We start from the raw sequence: 15000 nt of genomic DNA on the forward strand, positions 1-15000 counted from the left end.
GAGCAATGCGAGGGGTCCGAGTGGACAACGAGCACTTGTCACTGGGGATGAGGCACGCCGGGAGCTCAACCACCAACGGTCATGGCACTGTCGTTGCCGGGGACTCACTTTTAGGCCAACCACGAACCATGGGATCGCGGGGGCCATCTTCTGCCCGCCCCCTTCCCTCAGAGCCCGATGGGAGGAGGGGTCGGAGGGGGGCGACGATGCATGACACCTAGGCAGACGTGCCCTCGGCTTAATGGCTTGGGGCATTACTTGCATTCAAAGACTCGATGGTTCATGGGATTTTACTATTCATACCAAGCATCGCATTTCGCTACGTTCTTCATTGATGCGAGAACTGAGATATCCGTTGCTGAGAGTCATTCAATTTTTTCATGACAAAAGGAGTCACGGCGTCGCCTGCGCATGCACCACGGACGGGATGGCGATGGCACGCATGCTCCGTTTTCATTTCGGTTCCTTGGAGCGATTCGCACCGGGGGTTCGTTGTTCGGCAGCAGGTGAGATGATACTGATCGTTCTGCCCACCCCGTAGGGGGCACAGAGCGACCATCGCTCTCGTCCAGGGTGGGAAGGGGCTCAGGGGACGAGGGCACCATCACCCGCTCGATGTTTCGTTAATGCGTCCATGGGTCATCGTCGAGCGGGGTTTCGATAATGATCCTTCCGTAGGTTCACCTACGAAAACCTTGTTACGACTTCTCCTTCCTCTAAATGATAAGGTTCAGTGGACTTCTCACGACGTCACGGGCGACGGACCAAAAACGTCGCCATGATCCGAACACCTTACCAGACCATTCAATCGGTAGCAGTGACGGGCGATGTGTACAAAGGGCAGGGACATAGTCAACTCAAGCTGATGACTCGCACTTACTAAGAATTCCACGTTGAAGACCAATAATTGCAATGATCTATCCCCATCACGATGAAATTTCAAAGATTACCCGGGCCTGTCGGCCAAGGCTATAGACTTGTTAAATACATCAGTGTAGCGTCCGTGTGGCCCAGAACATCCAAGGGCATCAAAGACCTATTATTGCCTCAAACTTCTTTGGCCTAAGCGACCATAGTCCCTCTAAGAAGCTAGCCATGAAAGATCACCTCCGCGTAGCTAGTTAGTAGGTTGAGGTCTCGTTCGTTAACAGAATTAACCAGACAAATCGCTCCACCAACTAAGAACGACCATGCACCACCACCCATAGAATCAAGAAGGAGCTCTCAGTCTGTCAATCCTTACTATGTCTGGACTTGGTAAGTTTCCCCGTGTTGAGTCAAATTAAGCCGCAGGCTCCACTCCTGGTAGTGCCTTTCCATCAATTCCTTTAAGTTTCAGCCTTGTTACCATAATCCCCCCGAAACCCAAAGACTTTGATTTCTCATAAGGTGCCGATGGAGTCCTCAAAGTAACATCCGTCGATCCCTGGTCAGCATCTTTTATGGTTGAGACTAGGATGGTATCTGATCATCTTCAAGCCCCCAACTTTCGTTCTTGATTAATGAAAACATCCTTGGCAAATGCTTTCGTAGTTGTTCATCTTTTATAAATCCAAGAATTTCACCTCTGACTATGAAATACGAATGCCCTGACTGTCCCTATTAATCATTACTCCGATCCCGAAGGCCAACACAATAGGACCAAAATCCTATGATGTTATCCCATACTAATGTATACAAGCGTAGGCCTACTTTGAGTACTCTAATTTCTTCAAAGTAATAGCACCGGAGGAATGACCTGGGCAATTAAATCTAGGATCACATCATCGATAGTAGGGATGAGTAGATCGGTGCTCACCGTGAGGCAGACCGAACGACCCAACCCTAGTTCCAACTATGAGTTTTTTAACTGCAACAACTTAAATATACGCTATTGGAGATGGAATTACTGTGACTGCTGGCACCAGACTTGCCCTCCAATGGATCCTCGTTAAGGGATTTAGATTGTACTCATTCCAATTACCAGACTCATGGAGCCCGGTATTGTTATTTGTTGCCCTATGTCAGGATTGGGTAATTTGCATGCCTGCTGCCTTCCTTGGATGCGTCACCTGCACAAAGGCCGTGCGATCCGTCTAGTTATCATGAATCATTAGAGCAACGGGCATAGCCCACGTCAACCTTTTATCTAATAAATACATCTTTTCGAGAAGTCAGGGTTTGTTACACGTATTAACTCTAGAATTGCTACGGTTATCTAAGTAGTAGATACCATCAAACAAACTATAACTGATTAATGAGCCATTCGTAGTTTCACAGTCTGAATTAGTCCATACTTACACATGCATGGCTTGATCTTTGAGACAAGCATATGACTACTGGCAGGATCAACCAGGTAGCATTCCTTCAGGATGTTGGCACTGCATGGGCCTCGACGCATCGATCGAGCGATGGAGAGAGCCCGACGTAGAGCACAAGCATCGTGCGTGTCGAGCACTTAAAATGCGTAGCATTGGATGAACGGGGGTAGAAAGCTCGTGCTCGCTAAATGTTTCGCATCTGAGAGCACGATCGAACGCTGGTGCACCAATCGACCATGGAGGACTGGTTGACGTGCTTGGGATAATGGCCACGATTGACATCCGACCCATGGCCCCTTGGGACACGAGACGGATGAGGGATGGCAAGACATTCGTTTTCCATTGATTCAGGTATGCAACATAGGATCTCAATCGTGCCCCCTGGGTACGACGACTGCATGGAGGGAGATTGAAGAGGATGACAGGTCGACAGTTCGATGCATAAAGCACGGAGCCTACCCACATGCACAACCATAGCACCACTCATATGCCCATTACGTACAAGTGGTAGCATCCACACGTGCCGGTCCACAACCCACCCAATTGATTACTCGATGAGTGAGCGGAGAAAATGACGTGCGAGGCCATGCCACAACCGCTTGGCACGAGAAAAACATGAGCAAGGGCCACGAGACTGCCCCTACCATCCGACAGGCAACAACAAAGTGACACCACCAATGCTTGGCTTGACTGAGACCGAACGTGCGAGCTTCGCTGACACCACCCCAGGGGGACATTACCCGATTTAGAGACTTGTTCCTAGGGTCTCGGGCAGCATCGACTGCGTGCATGACCTCGTTGAGGCCTAGGCATTTTTGTGGTCGACGAGAAGGGACCGCGAGACCGTCAAATACAGAGAGACCTGGTCGGGCCAAGCCCGTAACCATGGCTTCTGCTCGCACCACCCCAAGGAGCCATTGTCGGATTTAGGGACTTGGTCTGAGGTCTAGGGCAGCATCCGCCACATGCACGGGCTCGAGCTCGGCAACCCTTTTTTGCATGCACGTCAACCAATCGAGGCCATGGGCACCTGCCGATCACCGGAGCAACCAGTCACTGGACAAAATGGTCGAAAGGCATGCACGCCCTGTATTTCACTCAGGGGATGTTGCCCTGGGTGTACGCAATGAGAGGCCCATCACGTACACCTACTTCCCCCGTGGGCAGGGAGAGGGGGTGTCGGACCACCACCCCCTAAAGAGCATTAGAGATTTTATAGATATGCTACCAGTAGATGTTAAAGTGTCTGAAACAGGGACACTTTTTCCAAACAGGCATATCTCGCACCGAGGGTGAGCAGGTGTCGATGGTGGTCAATGCGATTGCCTGTACCAAAGGCCAGCATGTGCCGATGGTGGTCGAGGCAACCACCCACACCAGCTTGAGGCATGTTCCCACACCAAGGCCCGGCATGTGCCGATGGTGTTCGAGGCAACCGCCTGCACCAAGGCATGGGATGGCGACGGCACGCGTGCTCCCTTTTCATTTCGGTTCCTTGGCATGATTTGCGCAAGGGGTTCGTTGTTCGGTGGCGGGCGAGATGACACCGATCATTTCACCCGCCCTGTAGGGGGGATAGAGCGACCGTCGCACCTACCAGGGGCTAGAGGGGGCTCGGGGCGTGGGGCCACCCTCACCCCTTCAGTATTTCATTAACGCGTCCGTGGGTCATTCGTCGAGGGGGTTTCAACAATGATCCTTCCGTAGGTTCACCTACGAAAACCTTGTTACGACTTTTCCTTCCTCTAAATGATAAGGTTCAGTGGACTTCTCACGACGTCGCGGGCGGCAGACCATCCACGTCGTTATGATCCGAACATTTTACCAGACCATTCAATCGATAAGAATGATGGGCGGTGTGTACAAAGGGCAGGGACGTAGTCAACGTGAGCTAATGACTCGCACTTACTAGGAATTCCTCGTTAAAGACCAATAATTGCAATGATCTATCCCCATCACGACGAAATTTCAAAGATTACCCAGGCCTATCGGCCAAGGCTATAGACTCGTTGAATAAATCAGTGTAGTGCACGTGCGACCCAGAACATCTAAGGGCATCACAGACCTGTTATTGCCTCAAACTTCCTTGGCCTAAGTGGCCATAGTCCCTCTAAGAAGCTAGCCATGAAGGATCACCTCCGCATAGCTAGTTAACAGGCTGAGGTCTCATTTGTTAACGAAATTAACCAGACAAATCGCTCCACCAACTAAGAACGGCCATGCACCACCACCTATAGGATCAAGAAAGAGCTCTCAGTCTGTCGATCCTTACTATGTCTGGACCTAGTAAGTTTCCTCGTGTTGAGTCCCATTAAGCCGCAGGCTCCACTCTTGGTGGTGCCCTTCCGTCAATTCCTTTAAGTTTCAACCTTGTAACCATACTCCCCCCGGAGCCCAAAGACTTTGATTTCTCATAAGGTGCCGACGGAGTCCTAAAAGTAACATCCATTGATCCCTGGTCGGCATCGTTTATGGTTGAGACTAGGATAGTATCTGATCATCTTTGAGCCCTCAACTTTCATTCTTGATTAATGAAAATATCCTTAGCAAATGCTTTCGCAGTTGTTCATCTTTCATAAATCTAAGAATTTCACCTTAGACTATGAAATATGAATGCCCCTGACTGTCCCTGTTAATCATTACTCCGATCCTGAAGGCCAACATAATAGGACCGAAATCCTATGATGTTATCCCATGCTAATGTATACAAGCGTAGTCGGCTTGCTTTGAGCACTCTAATTTCTTCAAAGTAACAGCGCCAGAGGAATGACCTGGGCAATTAAGTCAAGGAGCACATCGTCGATAGTAGGGATGAGTAGATCGATGCTCACCATGAGGTGGATCGGATGACCCAACCCTAGTTCCAACTACGAGCTTTTTAACTACAACAACTTAAATATACGCTATTGGAGTTTGAATTATCGCGGCTGTTGGCACTAGACTTGCACTCCAATGGATCCTTGTTAAGGGATTTAGATTGTACTCGTTCCAATTACCAGAGTCATGGAGCCCGGTATTGTTATTTATTGTCACTACCTCACCGTGTTAGGATTGGGTAATTTGCGCACCTGCTGCCTTCCTTGGATGTGGTAGCCGTTTCTCAAGCTCCCTCTCCGAAATCGAACCCTAATTCTCCATCACCCATCACCACCATAGTAGGCCACTATCCTACCATCAAAAGTTGATAGAGCAGAAATTTGAATGATGAGTCACCAGCACAAAAATTGTGCGATCCATCGAGTTATCATGAATCATCAGAGCAATGGGCATAGCTCGCGTCGACCTGTTATCTGATAAATGCATCCTTTCTAGAAGTCAGGGTTTGTTGCACATATTAGCTCTAGAATTACTATGATTATCCGAGTAGTAGATACCATCAAACAAACTATAACTGATTTAATGAGCCATTCACAGTTTCATAGTCTAAATTAGTTCATACTTACACATGCATGGCTTAATCTTTGAGACAAGCATATGACTACTGGCAGGATCAACCAGGTAGCATTCCTTCGGGATGTTGGCACCAAGTGGGCCTCGATGCATCGATTGAGCGATAGAGAGAGCCCGACACAGAGCACAAGCATCGTGCATGTTGAGCACGTGAAATGTATAGCATCGAATGAACTGGGGTCGAGAGCCCCCGCCCGTTAAACATTCCGCATCCAAGAGCACGATTGAATGACGGTGCACCAATATGGCCACAAAAGATTGGGTGACGCGCTTGGGACACCAACCACGATTGAAGTCCGACCCGTGGCCCCTCGAGACATGAGACGGATGAGGGATGGTGAGACATCCGATTCCCATCAATTCGGGTATGCAACACAGGATCCCGATAGCGCCCTCTGGGTAGGACGACCGCATGGGGGGAGATTGAAGAGGATGATGGGTCAGTAGTTCGATGCATTAAGCACATAGCCTGCCCACACGCACAACCATAGCACCACTCATATGCCCATTGCATACAAGTGACAGCATCTACACGCGCCGGTCCACAACCCAGCTGATCGATTACTCGATGAGCGAGTGGAGGAAATGACGTGCGAGGCCACGCCACAACCGCTTGGCATGAGAAAAACACGAGCAAGGGCCACGAGACTGTACCTACCATCCGACAGGCAACAACAAAGTGACACCCCCAATGCTTGGCCCGGCTAGGACCGCACGTGCAAGCTCCGCTGACACTACCCCAGAGGGATGTTGCTCGATTCAGGGACTTGTTCCTAGGGTCTCGGGTAGCATCGACTGCGTGCACGGCCTCGTCAAGGCCTAGGCATTTTTGTGGTCGACGAGAAGGGATCGCGAGACCATCAAATACTCAGAGACCTGGCCAAGCCAAGCCTGCAACTACGACTTCTGCTCACACCACACCAGGGAGCCATTGCCCAATTCAATGACTTGGTTTGGGGTCTAGGGCAGCATCCACCTCATGCATGGGCTCGAGCTCGGCTCCCCCTTTTCGTATGCAGGCCAACCGGCTGAGGCCATACGCACCTATCGATCACTAGAGCAACCAGTCACCGAACAAAACGATCAGAATGCATGCATACCCTGTATTTCACTCGAGGGATGTTGCCCTGGGTGTATGTAATGGGAGGCCCATCACGCACACCTAATCCCCTCGTGGGGGGGGGAGAGGGGGTGCCGGACCACCACCCCCTAAAGAGCATTAGAGATTTTACAGATATGCTACCAATAGACGTTAAAGTGTCTGAAACAGGGACACTTTTTCCAAATAGGCATATCTCGCACCGAAGGTGAGCAGGTGCCGATGGTGGTTGGGGCATATGCCCACACCAAGGGCCAGCGTGTGCCGATGGTGGTCGAGGTAATTGCCCGTACCAGCTCAAGGCATGTTCCCTACCAAGGCCCGATATGTACTGATGGTGTTCGAGGCAACCGCTCACACCCAGGCCCGGCATGTGTCAATGGTGGTCAATGCAACCACCCACACCAGAGGCCATCTTCTACCGATGGTGGTTGAGGTAAAAGCCCAAACCAGGGGCCAGCTTGTGTCGAAGGTGGTCGAGGCAACTGCCCGTACCAAGGCCTAGCACGTGCCAATGGTGTTCGAGGTAACCACCCACACCAAGGGCCATCTTTTGTCGATAGTGGTCGGGGCAACCACCCATACCAAGGCCCAGCACATGCCGATGGTGTTCGAGGCAACCGCTCATACCAGGGGCCATCTTCTATCGATGGTGGTCGAGGCAAGAGCCCGTACCAAGGGCCGGCTTGTGCAGATGGTGGTCGAGGACCCTGCCCTCACCAAAGGCCATCTTCTGTCGATGGTGGTCAAGGTAACCACCTGCACCAAGGCCCAACACATGTCGATGGTGTTCGAGGCAACCACCTGCACCAGGGGCCGGCATGTGCCGATGGTGTTTGACAAAACCGCCCGCACCAGGGGCCATCTTCTGCCGATGGTGGTCAAGGCAAGAGCCCGCACCAAGGCTCGACTTGTGCCGATGGTGCTCGAGGCAACCGCCCGCACCAAGGCCTAGCACGTGCTGATGGTGTTCGAGGCAATCGCCCGTACCAAGGCCCAGCATGTGTCGATGGTGGTCGAGGCAACCGCCAGCACCAAGGCCCATCATGTGTCGATGGTGTTCGACGTAACCACCTGTACCAGGGGCCATCTTTTACCGATGGTGGTCGAGGCAACCGCCCGCACCAGGTGCCATCTTCTATAGATTATGGTCGAGGCAAGAGCCAGTGTCACACCCTGGGTGGGTGCGCCAGGCACATCAGGTGCACCAGCAGATGAGCTAGAGGTTGAGGCCCACAGACCAGGCACATTAGCTGGTATTTGCACGCAAGGCCTAAGAGACGAGGTCAGAATGCCTGCCCAGCTTGCAGGCTAGCCCGTGAGGGAAAGGCCTAGCATACAAGCTCTTCGCACCACATCCAGAAGGTCCCAAGGTGCTGGACACGCAAGGGAAGCTTCTGAAAGCATGTAAGATCAGCAGGCAGATTTGGTTGACCCTACAAATCAAGAGTTATAATCCTGATTAATTTAATCTGTATAATCTTTAGCCCTTATTTTGGGTTTATTACCATTAAGTGTAGCTGGAGCCTTAACTATAAATAGAGGTTACTCCACCCTCATTTGTTCACCATCAAACACTTTTGTTTCAGTGAATATACAGCATATTCCAGCATTCTGCCTTGTTATCTTGTTTCTGTTTAACTTGTGTAATCAGCCCTTCCCATTGTTCTAGTGCCCGCACGCTAGTGTTTTAGGCAGACTTAGCATAAAGGAGGAGATTCCAAGCCTAAAGCCGCACAGATTCTGAGTTTAAGGTCAAAGCCCGTGACAGTTGGTATAAGAGCAAGTTCGATTCTACATGTTTGTGTTGTGCAGGTTAGATCGTGATTGAAGAGATGGCTTCCCAAAGCGATGCTGCTAACCAACAACCAGAGGCCTAGGAGCATGGGCATGGAAGAGGTAGGAAAGCTAGTTCTAGAGATATCTGGTCTACCATGGATGGTAGGCTGGCCAAGGTGGAGGTGACCATGGGCGACATGAGGAGAAGCTTGAGGAGGTAGAGACTCACATTGCATCACTAGATTCCATGGGGGAGGAGATCCAAAGTGAGCAACAAGCTGCTCTTAACAAAGGCTTGGATGTGTTCACCCAAAAGAATGGCGCCTTAGAGGCTGAAGTGTTGACTTTGTGAGATGGCATGGAGGCTATGCGCCAGCAGATGGAGGAGCTTACCAGTGAGCTCGTTGCTTGCAAGACTACCATTAGGAATGGCATGTTTGCTGGAGTGTCCAAATCTAGATTGGATGTCCCCAAGCCTAAGGAGTTTAAGGGGACTAGGGTGACAAAGGAAGTAGACAACATTACGCCAGCTTAGCCAGTAAGGGAACATAAGGGAGTATGTCCAAAAATTTTTGAACTGATGCTACAAATCTCGGATCTAGGTGAGAAGGACACCTTATTTGCTTTCATGGATGGGGTGAAGCATGAGCTACAACGTAGGGGAGTTCATGACTTGGCTAAAGCCATGACTACTGTCGAGGCCTTGATAGAGTTCAAGCCTCTGAACAAGTTCGAGTCTTCCAAGCCCAAGGGTAAGGGCAGGGATGATAGGGATCGAAAGAAGCAGTCCAAGGGGAAGGATCGTGATCGGGAGTCCAAGGATGGAGATCGAGATCATTCAACCAAGGATGGTGAGAGGAAGCCACCAGCAAGCAAGTGGAAAGCAAAGGGGGATCGAGAGCCACTAGCATGCTACCTACGTGGAGGGAGCCACATAGCATGCAATTACCCATAGAAGAGCAAGCTGGCTACTGTAGACAAGGAGTTTAACGAGGAGCCAGAGTCAGAGGTAGCAAAGCTTGGGTCATAGGTGCTCAATGCTGTCTAGAGTAAGGGGAGCCGCAAGCCAAAGGGCTTGATGTTTGCAGATCTGATGGTTGTGGGTCAAAAGGTGAGCGCACTGGTGGACACAGGTGCCTCACATCTTTTTATTTCAGGTGATGGAGCCTGAAAGCTCAGACTAAAGGTGCAGAAAGGGATTGGTACCATTAAAACGGTGAGCTCCAAGGAGGTTCCAACCATTGGAGTAGCACGAGAAGTGGAGTTGCAGCTTGGAGACTGGAAGGGCAAGGAGACCATAGAGGTAATACCCCTTGATGACTATGAGTTTGTGATTGGGTTGGATTTCCTTGTTCGGATTAACGCCCTCCTTGTGCCTTTTGCCAATTGTGTTTGCATCTTGGATGCACGGTGCCAATGCCATGTGCCATTGAGGAGAGGGTCTGAAGTTAGGTCACGGGTGGTGTCAGCCATCCAATTTGCCAAGGCGGTAAGCAGAGAAGAAGACACCTTCTTGGCAGCCCTAAAATATGATGAGCCAAGGGAGAAGGAGATCGAGTCACCCTTGGAGGTGCTAAAGGTGTTAAAGACCTTTAGTGATGTGATGCCCATAAAGCTGCTTAGCAAGCTACCACCTAAGAGGGAGGTGGGCCACAAGATCAAGTTGGTGTCTGAGGCCAAGCCACCAGCTAGAGCCCCTTACCGAATGTCTCCACCAGATTTGGAAGAGTTGAGAAAGTAGCTCAAAGAGTTAGTTAATGCGGGCTTCATCAGGCCACCGAAGGCACCCTATGGTGCACCGGTTCTATTCTAGCGCAAGCATGGGAGTGGAGCGCAAGGTGCCAGGAAGCCTTTGACAGGTTGAAGCGGGCTATGACTGAGGAGCCAGTCTTGGCCTTACCAGACCATGCCAAGCCGTATGAGGTGCATATGAATGCATCAGACTTTGCCATAGGGGGCACGTTGATACAGGAGGGACATCTAGTCACGTTTGAAAGCAGAAAGCTAAATGAGATTGAATGCAAGTACATGATCCAAGTAAAAGAGATGACTACAGTGGTGCATTGCTTATGCACTTGGTGCCATTACCTGCTAGGGTCGAGGTTCATGGTTAGGACGGACAATGTGGCAACTAGCTACTTTCAGACGTAGAAGAAGTTGTCCCCCACGCAGGTGAGATGGTAAGATTTTCTTACAGAATTTGATTTCCAGATGAAGTACAAGCCGAGACGGGCCAACCTAGTGGCAGACGCCCTGAGTAGGAAGGCTAACTTTGCTACCATTAGCCAACCAGAGGGGTCACTGCTACCGCGCATCAAGGAGGGACTTACGCATGATCCTACAGCCAAGGCTCTTATAGAGTACACCTAGCAAGGTAAAACTAGGTGATTTTGGTTGCAGGATGGCTTATTGTACAACAGGGGCAGTAGACTGTTTGTACCGCAACATGGGAAGCTCCGCAAGGAAGTTTTGCAACAATGTCATGACTCAAGGTGGGCTAGACACCCAAGAGTGAGCAGCACCTTGGCACTGATTGAGGACCGGTACTACTGGCCACACATGAGGGACGATGTGGAGGCCTATGTGAAGACTTGCCTTGTGTGCCAACAGGACAAAGTGGAGCTCAAGAAACCAAGGGGTCTCTTGGAGCAATTGCCAGTGCCAGAGCGATCATGAGAGAGTGTTTCTCTGGACTTTATAGTCGATCTACCCAAAGTAGAAGGGTTTGGAAGCATCATAGTAGTGGTGGACAGGTTTTCCAAGTATGGAATCTTCATTCCAGCAACCAAGGAGTGCCCAGCCAAGGAGGCAGCTCGATTGTTCCTGAAGAACATGGTTAAGTACTGGAGAGTGTCGAGAACCATTGTTAGTGATCGGGATGAGCATTTCACGGGCAGGTTCTGGACTGAGTTGTTCAAGCTGTTAGGGTCAGACTTGAACTTTTCCACCAGCATGCATCCGCAGACCGATGGGCAGACAAAATGTGTGAATGGACTATTGGAGGTCTACCTCAGGCACTATATGAGTGCCACACAAAGGGATTGGCCAAAATTGCTAGATGTTGCATAGTTTTCCTACAACTTGCAAAGGAGCGAGGCAACGAACCAGAGCCCATTTAAGGTTGTGACAGGGCAACAACCACTAACACCCGATTCGATTGCTGTAGGTTATACAGGGCCAAATCCAGCAGCATACAAGTTTGCCAAGGCATGGTAGGAGCAAACTGACTTGGCTAGAGTTTGTCTACACAAGGTGGCCAAGAGGTTAAAGAAGTGAGCAGACCAAAATAGGCGGGACGTGCAGTTCCAGGTTGGAGACTTGGTGTTGGTGAAGCTACATTCCATTGTGTGCCACAGGGGGCTGCACAAAGGCCTAGTCTGGAGGTATGAGGGACCTTTTCAAGTAGTTAAGAGGGTAGGCAAGGTTGCCTACAAGCTGGATATGCCACCCAAACTGAGTGTACACTTGGTGTTCCATGTGAGCATGCTCAAGCCATTCTATGAGGATAAGGGAGATCCAGGACCGACAGAGTCAAAGCGCACACCATTGGGAGCAAGGGCCTCATATGAGAAGGAGGTCCATAGCATCATAGCTGACTAGGAGGTGAGACTGAAGAACTATCAACCAAGACAAGAGTACTTGGTGCACTGGAAGAGACTTCTAAATAATGAGGTAAGCTAGGAACCAGCAGAGAACTTATGGCAGTTCGAGGACCAGATCAGGTAGTACCATGCAAAAGATGCAACGAGGGCATTGCACAATCAGGTGGGGGAGAATGTCACGCCTGGGTGGGCGTACCAGGCACATCAGGCACACCAGCAAGTGAGCCGAGGTTAAGGCCTGCAAACCAGGCGTATTGACGGGTATTTGCATGCAAGGCCTAGGAGACGAGGTCAGAACGCCCGCCCAACTTGCAGGCCAGCCCGTGAGGCCAAGACCTAGCATACAAGTTGCCCTCACCACATCCAAAAGGGCCCAAGCTGCTGGACACGCAAGGGAAGCTTTTGGAAGCATGTAAGATCAGCAGGCAGATTTGGTTGACCCTAGAAATCAGGAGTTATAATCCTGATTGATTGTAATCTATATAACCCCATGATTTTAGCCTTTATTCTAGGGATATTGCCATTAAGTGTAGCTGGAGCCTCAACTATAAATAGAGTGCTGCTCCACCCTCATTTGTACACCAGCATTCTACCTTGTTATCCTGTTTCTCTTTAACTTGCGTAATCAAACCTTCCCATTGTTCTAGTGCCCGCATGCTTGTGTTTTAGGCTGACTTAGGCATAAAGGAAGAGATTCCAAGCCTAAGGTTGCTCGAATTCTGAGTCTAATGGTTGGAGCCTGGGACACCCGTACCAAGGGCCAGCTTGTGCCGATGGTGCTCGAGGCAACCGCCCGCACAAGGGGCCATCTTCTGTCGATGGTGGTCGAGGCAATCGCCCGCACCAAGGCCCAGCATGTGTCGATGGTGTTCGATGTAACCGCCCGTACCAGGGGCCATCTTGTGCCGATGGTGGTCGAGGCAACCGCCCGTATCAAGGGCCAGCTAGTGTCGATAGTGCTCGAGGCAACCGCCTGCACCAAGGCCTGGCACATACAGATGTTGTTCGAGGCAACTATCCGCACCAGGGGCCAACTTCTATCGATGGTGGTAGAGGCAACCGCTAGTACCAAGGCCTAGCATGTGTCGATGGTGTTCGATGCAACCGCCTGCACCAGGGGCCATCTTGTGTCGATGGTGGTCGAGGCAATGGCCCGTAACAAGGGTCTGCTGGTGCCTATGGTGCTTGAGGCAATGGCCCGCACCAAGGCCAGGCACATGCCGATGGTGTTTGAGGCAACCACCCACACCAAGGCTCGGCATGTGCCGATGGTGGTCGAGGCAACAGCCCGCACCACGGCCCAGCAAGTGCCGATGGTGGTCGAGGCAACAGCCCGCACCATGACCCAGCATGTGCTGATGGTGTTCGATGCAACCGCCCACACTAGGGGCCATCTTGTGTCGATGGTGGTCGAGGCAACCGCCCTCGCCAAGGGCCAGCTTGTGTCGATGGTGGTCGAGGCAACTGCACGCATCAAGGGTCGACATGTACTGATGGTGATCGGGCCAACCACTCTTACCAGGGCCCAGCTTGTGCCAATGGCAGTCGAGGCAAGTGCCCGTACCAAAAGGTAGCCTGTGTAGATGGTGGACGATACATGTGCCATCACCATACGCCATCATGTGCCACTGATGGTCGAGGCCTTGGCCGAAGTTCGATTTTGAGCCACGGTTCACATGCTGGGCTCAGGCATGTGCTGGTGCGGCATTTTTTTTGCCCGAGGCACTGTCGTCGGAGCATCACCGGAGAACTTTACCGGTAGCATTTGGGGTTCCGGTGCTTAAGGGGGCTAGGGGGTGTGCGCACATGATGTGCGATGGGTGCTGGTACTTGGCCCTTATATTGGACCCTTATCCCTCATCAAACCTTGAGAACTCACACCCCCTTAAAGAGCATTTGAGATTTTATAGGTTTGCTGCCAGTAGCCATTTAAGTGTCTGAAATGGGGACACTTTTTTCAAATGGTCACAAAATCTTCTCCACTTCGATTTTTTAGCTGAAAGTTTTTATGCATGCCAACAAAAATACAAGGATCATGTCTACAAAATTTGGGGCCAAAACTCCTTTTAAAAAAATTTTAAAAACTCTTGAACCATAAAAAGTTTCAAAAATCATGAAAAATAGAAAACGAGTCGTCTTGCCACGAAACTTCACATGAAGGCTTAGAGGACCATTGTATGAATTTACAAGCCATAAAAATGGCATTGGCATGGCAGAAATATGAAGATGTGCCTAAACCCACCTACCACCCGATCGATCCAAGGCGTGCGCATCCCGTCTCTCTGGCCGACGTAGTGCCTGCCTGCTCATTTCGTAGGTTTACGTAGGCATATAGAGTTTATTCCCAATCTAAGATAGGATCAGACCGAGGGTTGCGACAGCAGGACCTGCAGCAGGATCGATAGCACGTAGAAGGGGGTCGAGTCGATCCCCGGCTTACGTATTCTGCCTCTCTGGCTGGCTGAGTGCACGTACGCTCATTTCATGGGTTGACTTAGGCATACAGAGTTTATTCCCAGTCTAAGCATACAGACTAGATTGAGGGTTGCGGTAGCAGGACCAGCAGCAGGATAGACAGCACGCAGGGGGAGACCGGATCAATCCTCAGCTTATGCATTCTGCCTCTTCAGCTGATTGAGCACCCGCACGCTCGTTTTGTGGGTTGGCCTAGGCATACGGAGTTCATTCCACGTCTAAGCCCTAGTCGGATTGAAGGTTATGGCTACAGGATTGGTAGCAGGATCGGCAGCACGCAAAGGGGGACCGGGCT

At 50.7% G+C, this 15000-nt stretch overlaps 1 protein-coding gene, 2 non-coding genes and 1 pseudogene across 3 annotated transcripts in view; 1 reads left to right on the plus strand and 3 right to left on the minus strand.

Moving 5' to 3' along the window:
* Nucleotides 1-211: 211 nt before the first annotated feature.
* Nucleotides 212-367, minus strand: LOC149517408 (5.8S ribosomal RNA). The gene has a single exon (XR_016344334.1). It is a non-coding gene; the product is annotated as a 5.8S ribosomal RNA (ribosomal RNA).
* Nucleotides 368-661: 294 nt separating this feature from the next.
* Nucleotides 662-2338, minus strand: LOC149517409 (18S ribosomal RNA; annotated as a pseudogene).
* A 1652-nt stretch (nt 2339-3990) lies between these two features.
* Nucleotides 3991-5801, minus strand: LOC149517410 (18S ribosomal RNA). Its single transcript, XR_016344371.1, has one exon. It is a non-coding gene; the product is annotated as an 18S ribosomal RNA (ribosomal RNA).
* A 3074-nt stretch (nt 5802-8875) lies between these two features.
* LOC149517411 (uncharacterized) overlaps nt 8876-15000 on the plus strand; it is a 7164-nt gene continuing 1039 nt past the window's right edge. The window contains exons 1-2 of the mRNA XM_089765082.1: nt 8876-8965; nt 11029-11171. Of these exons, the coding sequence (XP_089621208.1) occupies nt 8876-8965; nt 11029-11171 (233 nt within the window). The remainder of the gene's footprint in view (nt 8966-11028; nt 11172-15000) is intronic.

Source organism: Durio zibethinus, chromosome 8, assembly GCF_047325235.1.
Source record: "Durio zibethinus cultivar Kanyao isolate XHJ-2024 chromosome 8, ASM4732523v1, whole genome shotgun sequence".
Lineage (NCBI taxonomy): Eukaryota > Viridiplantae > Streptophyta > Magnoliopsida > Malvales > Malvaceae > Durio > Durio zibethinus.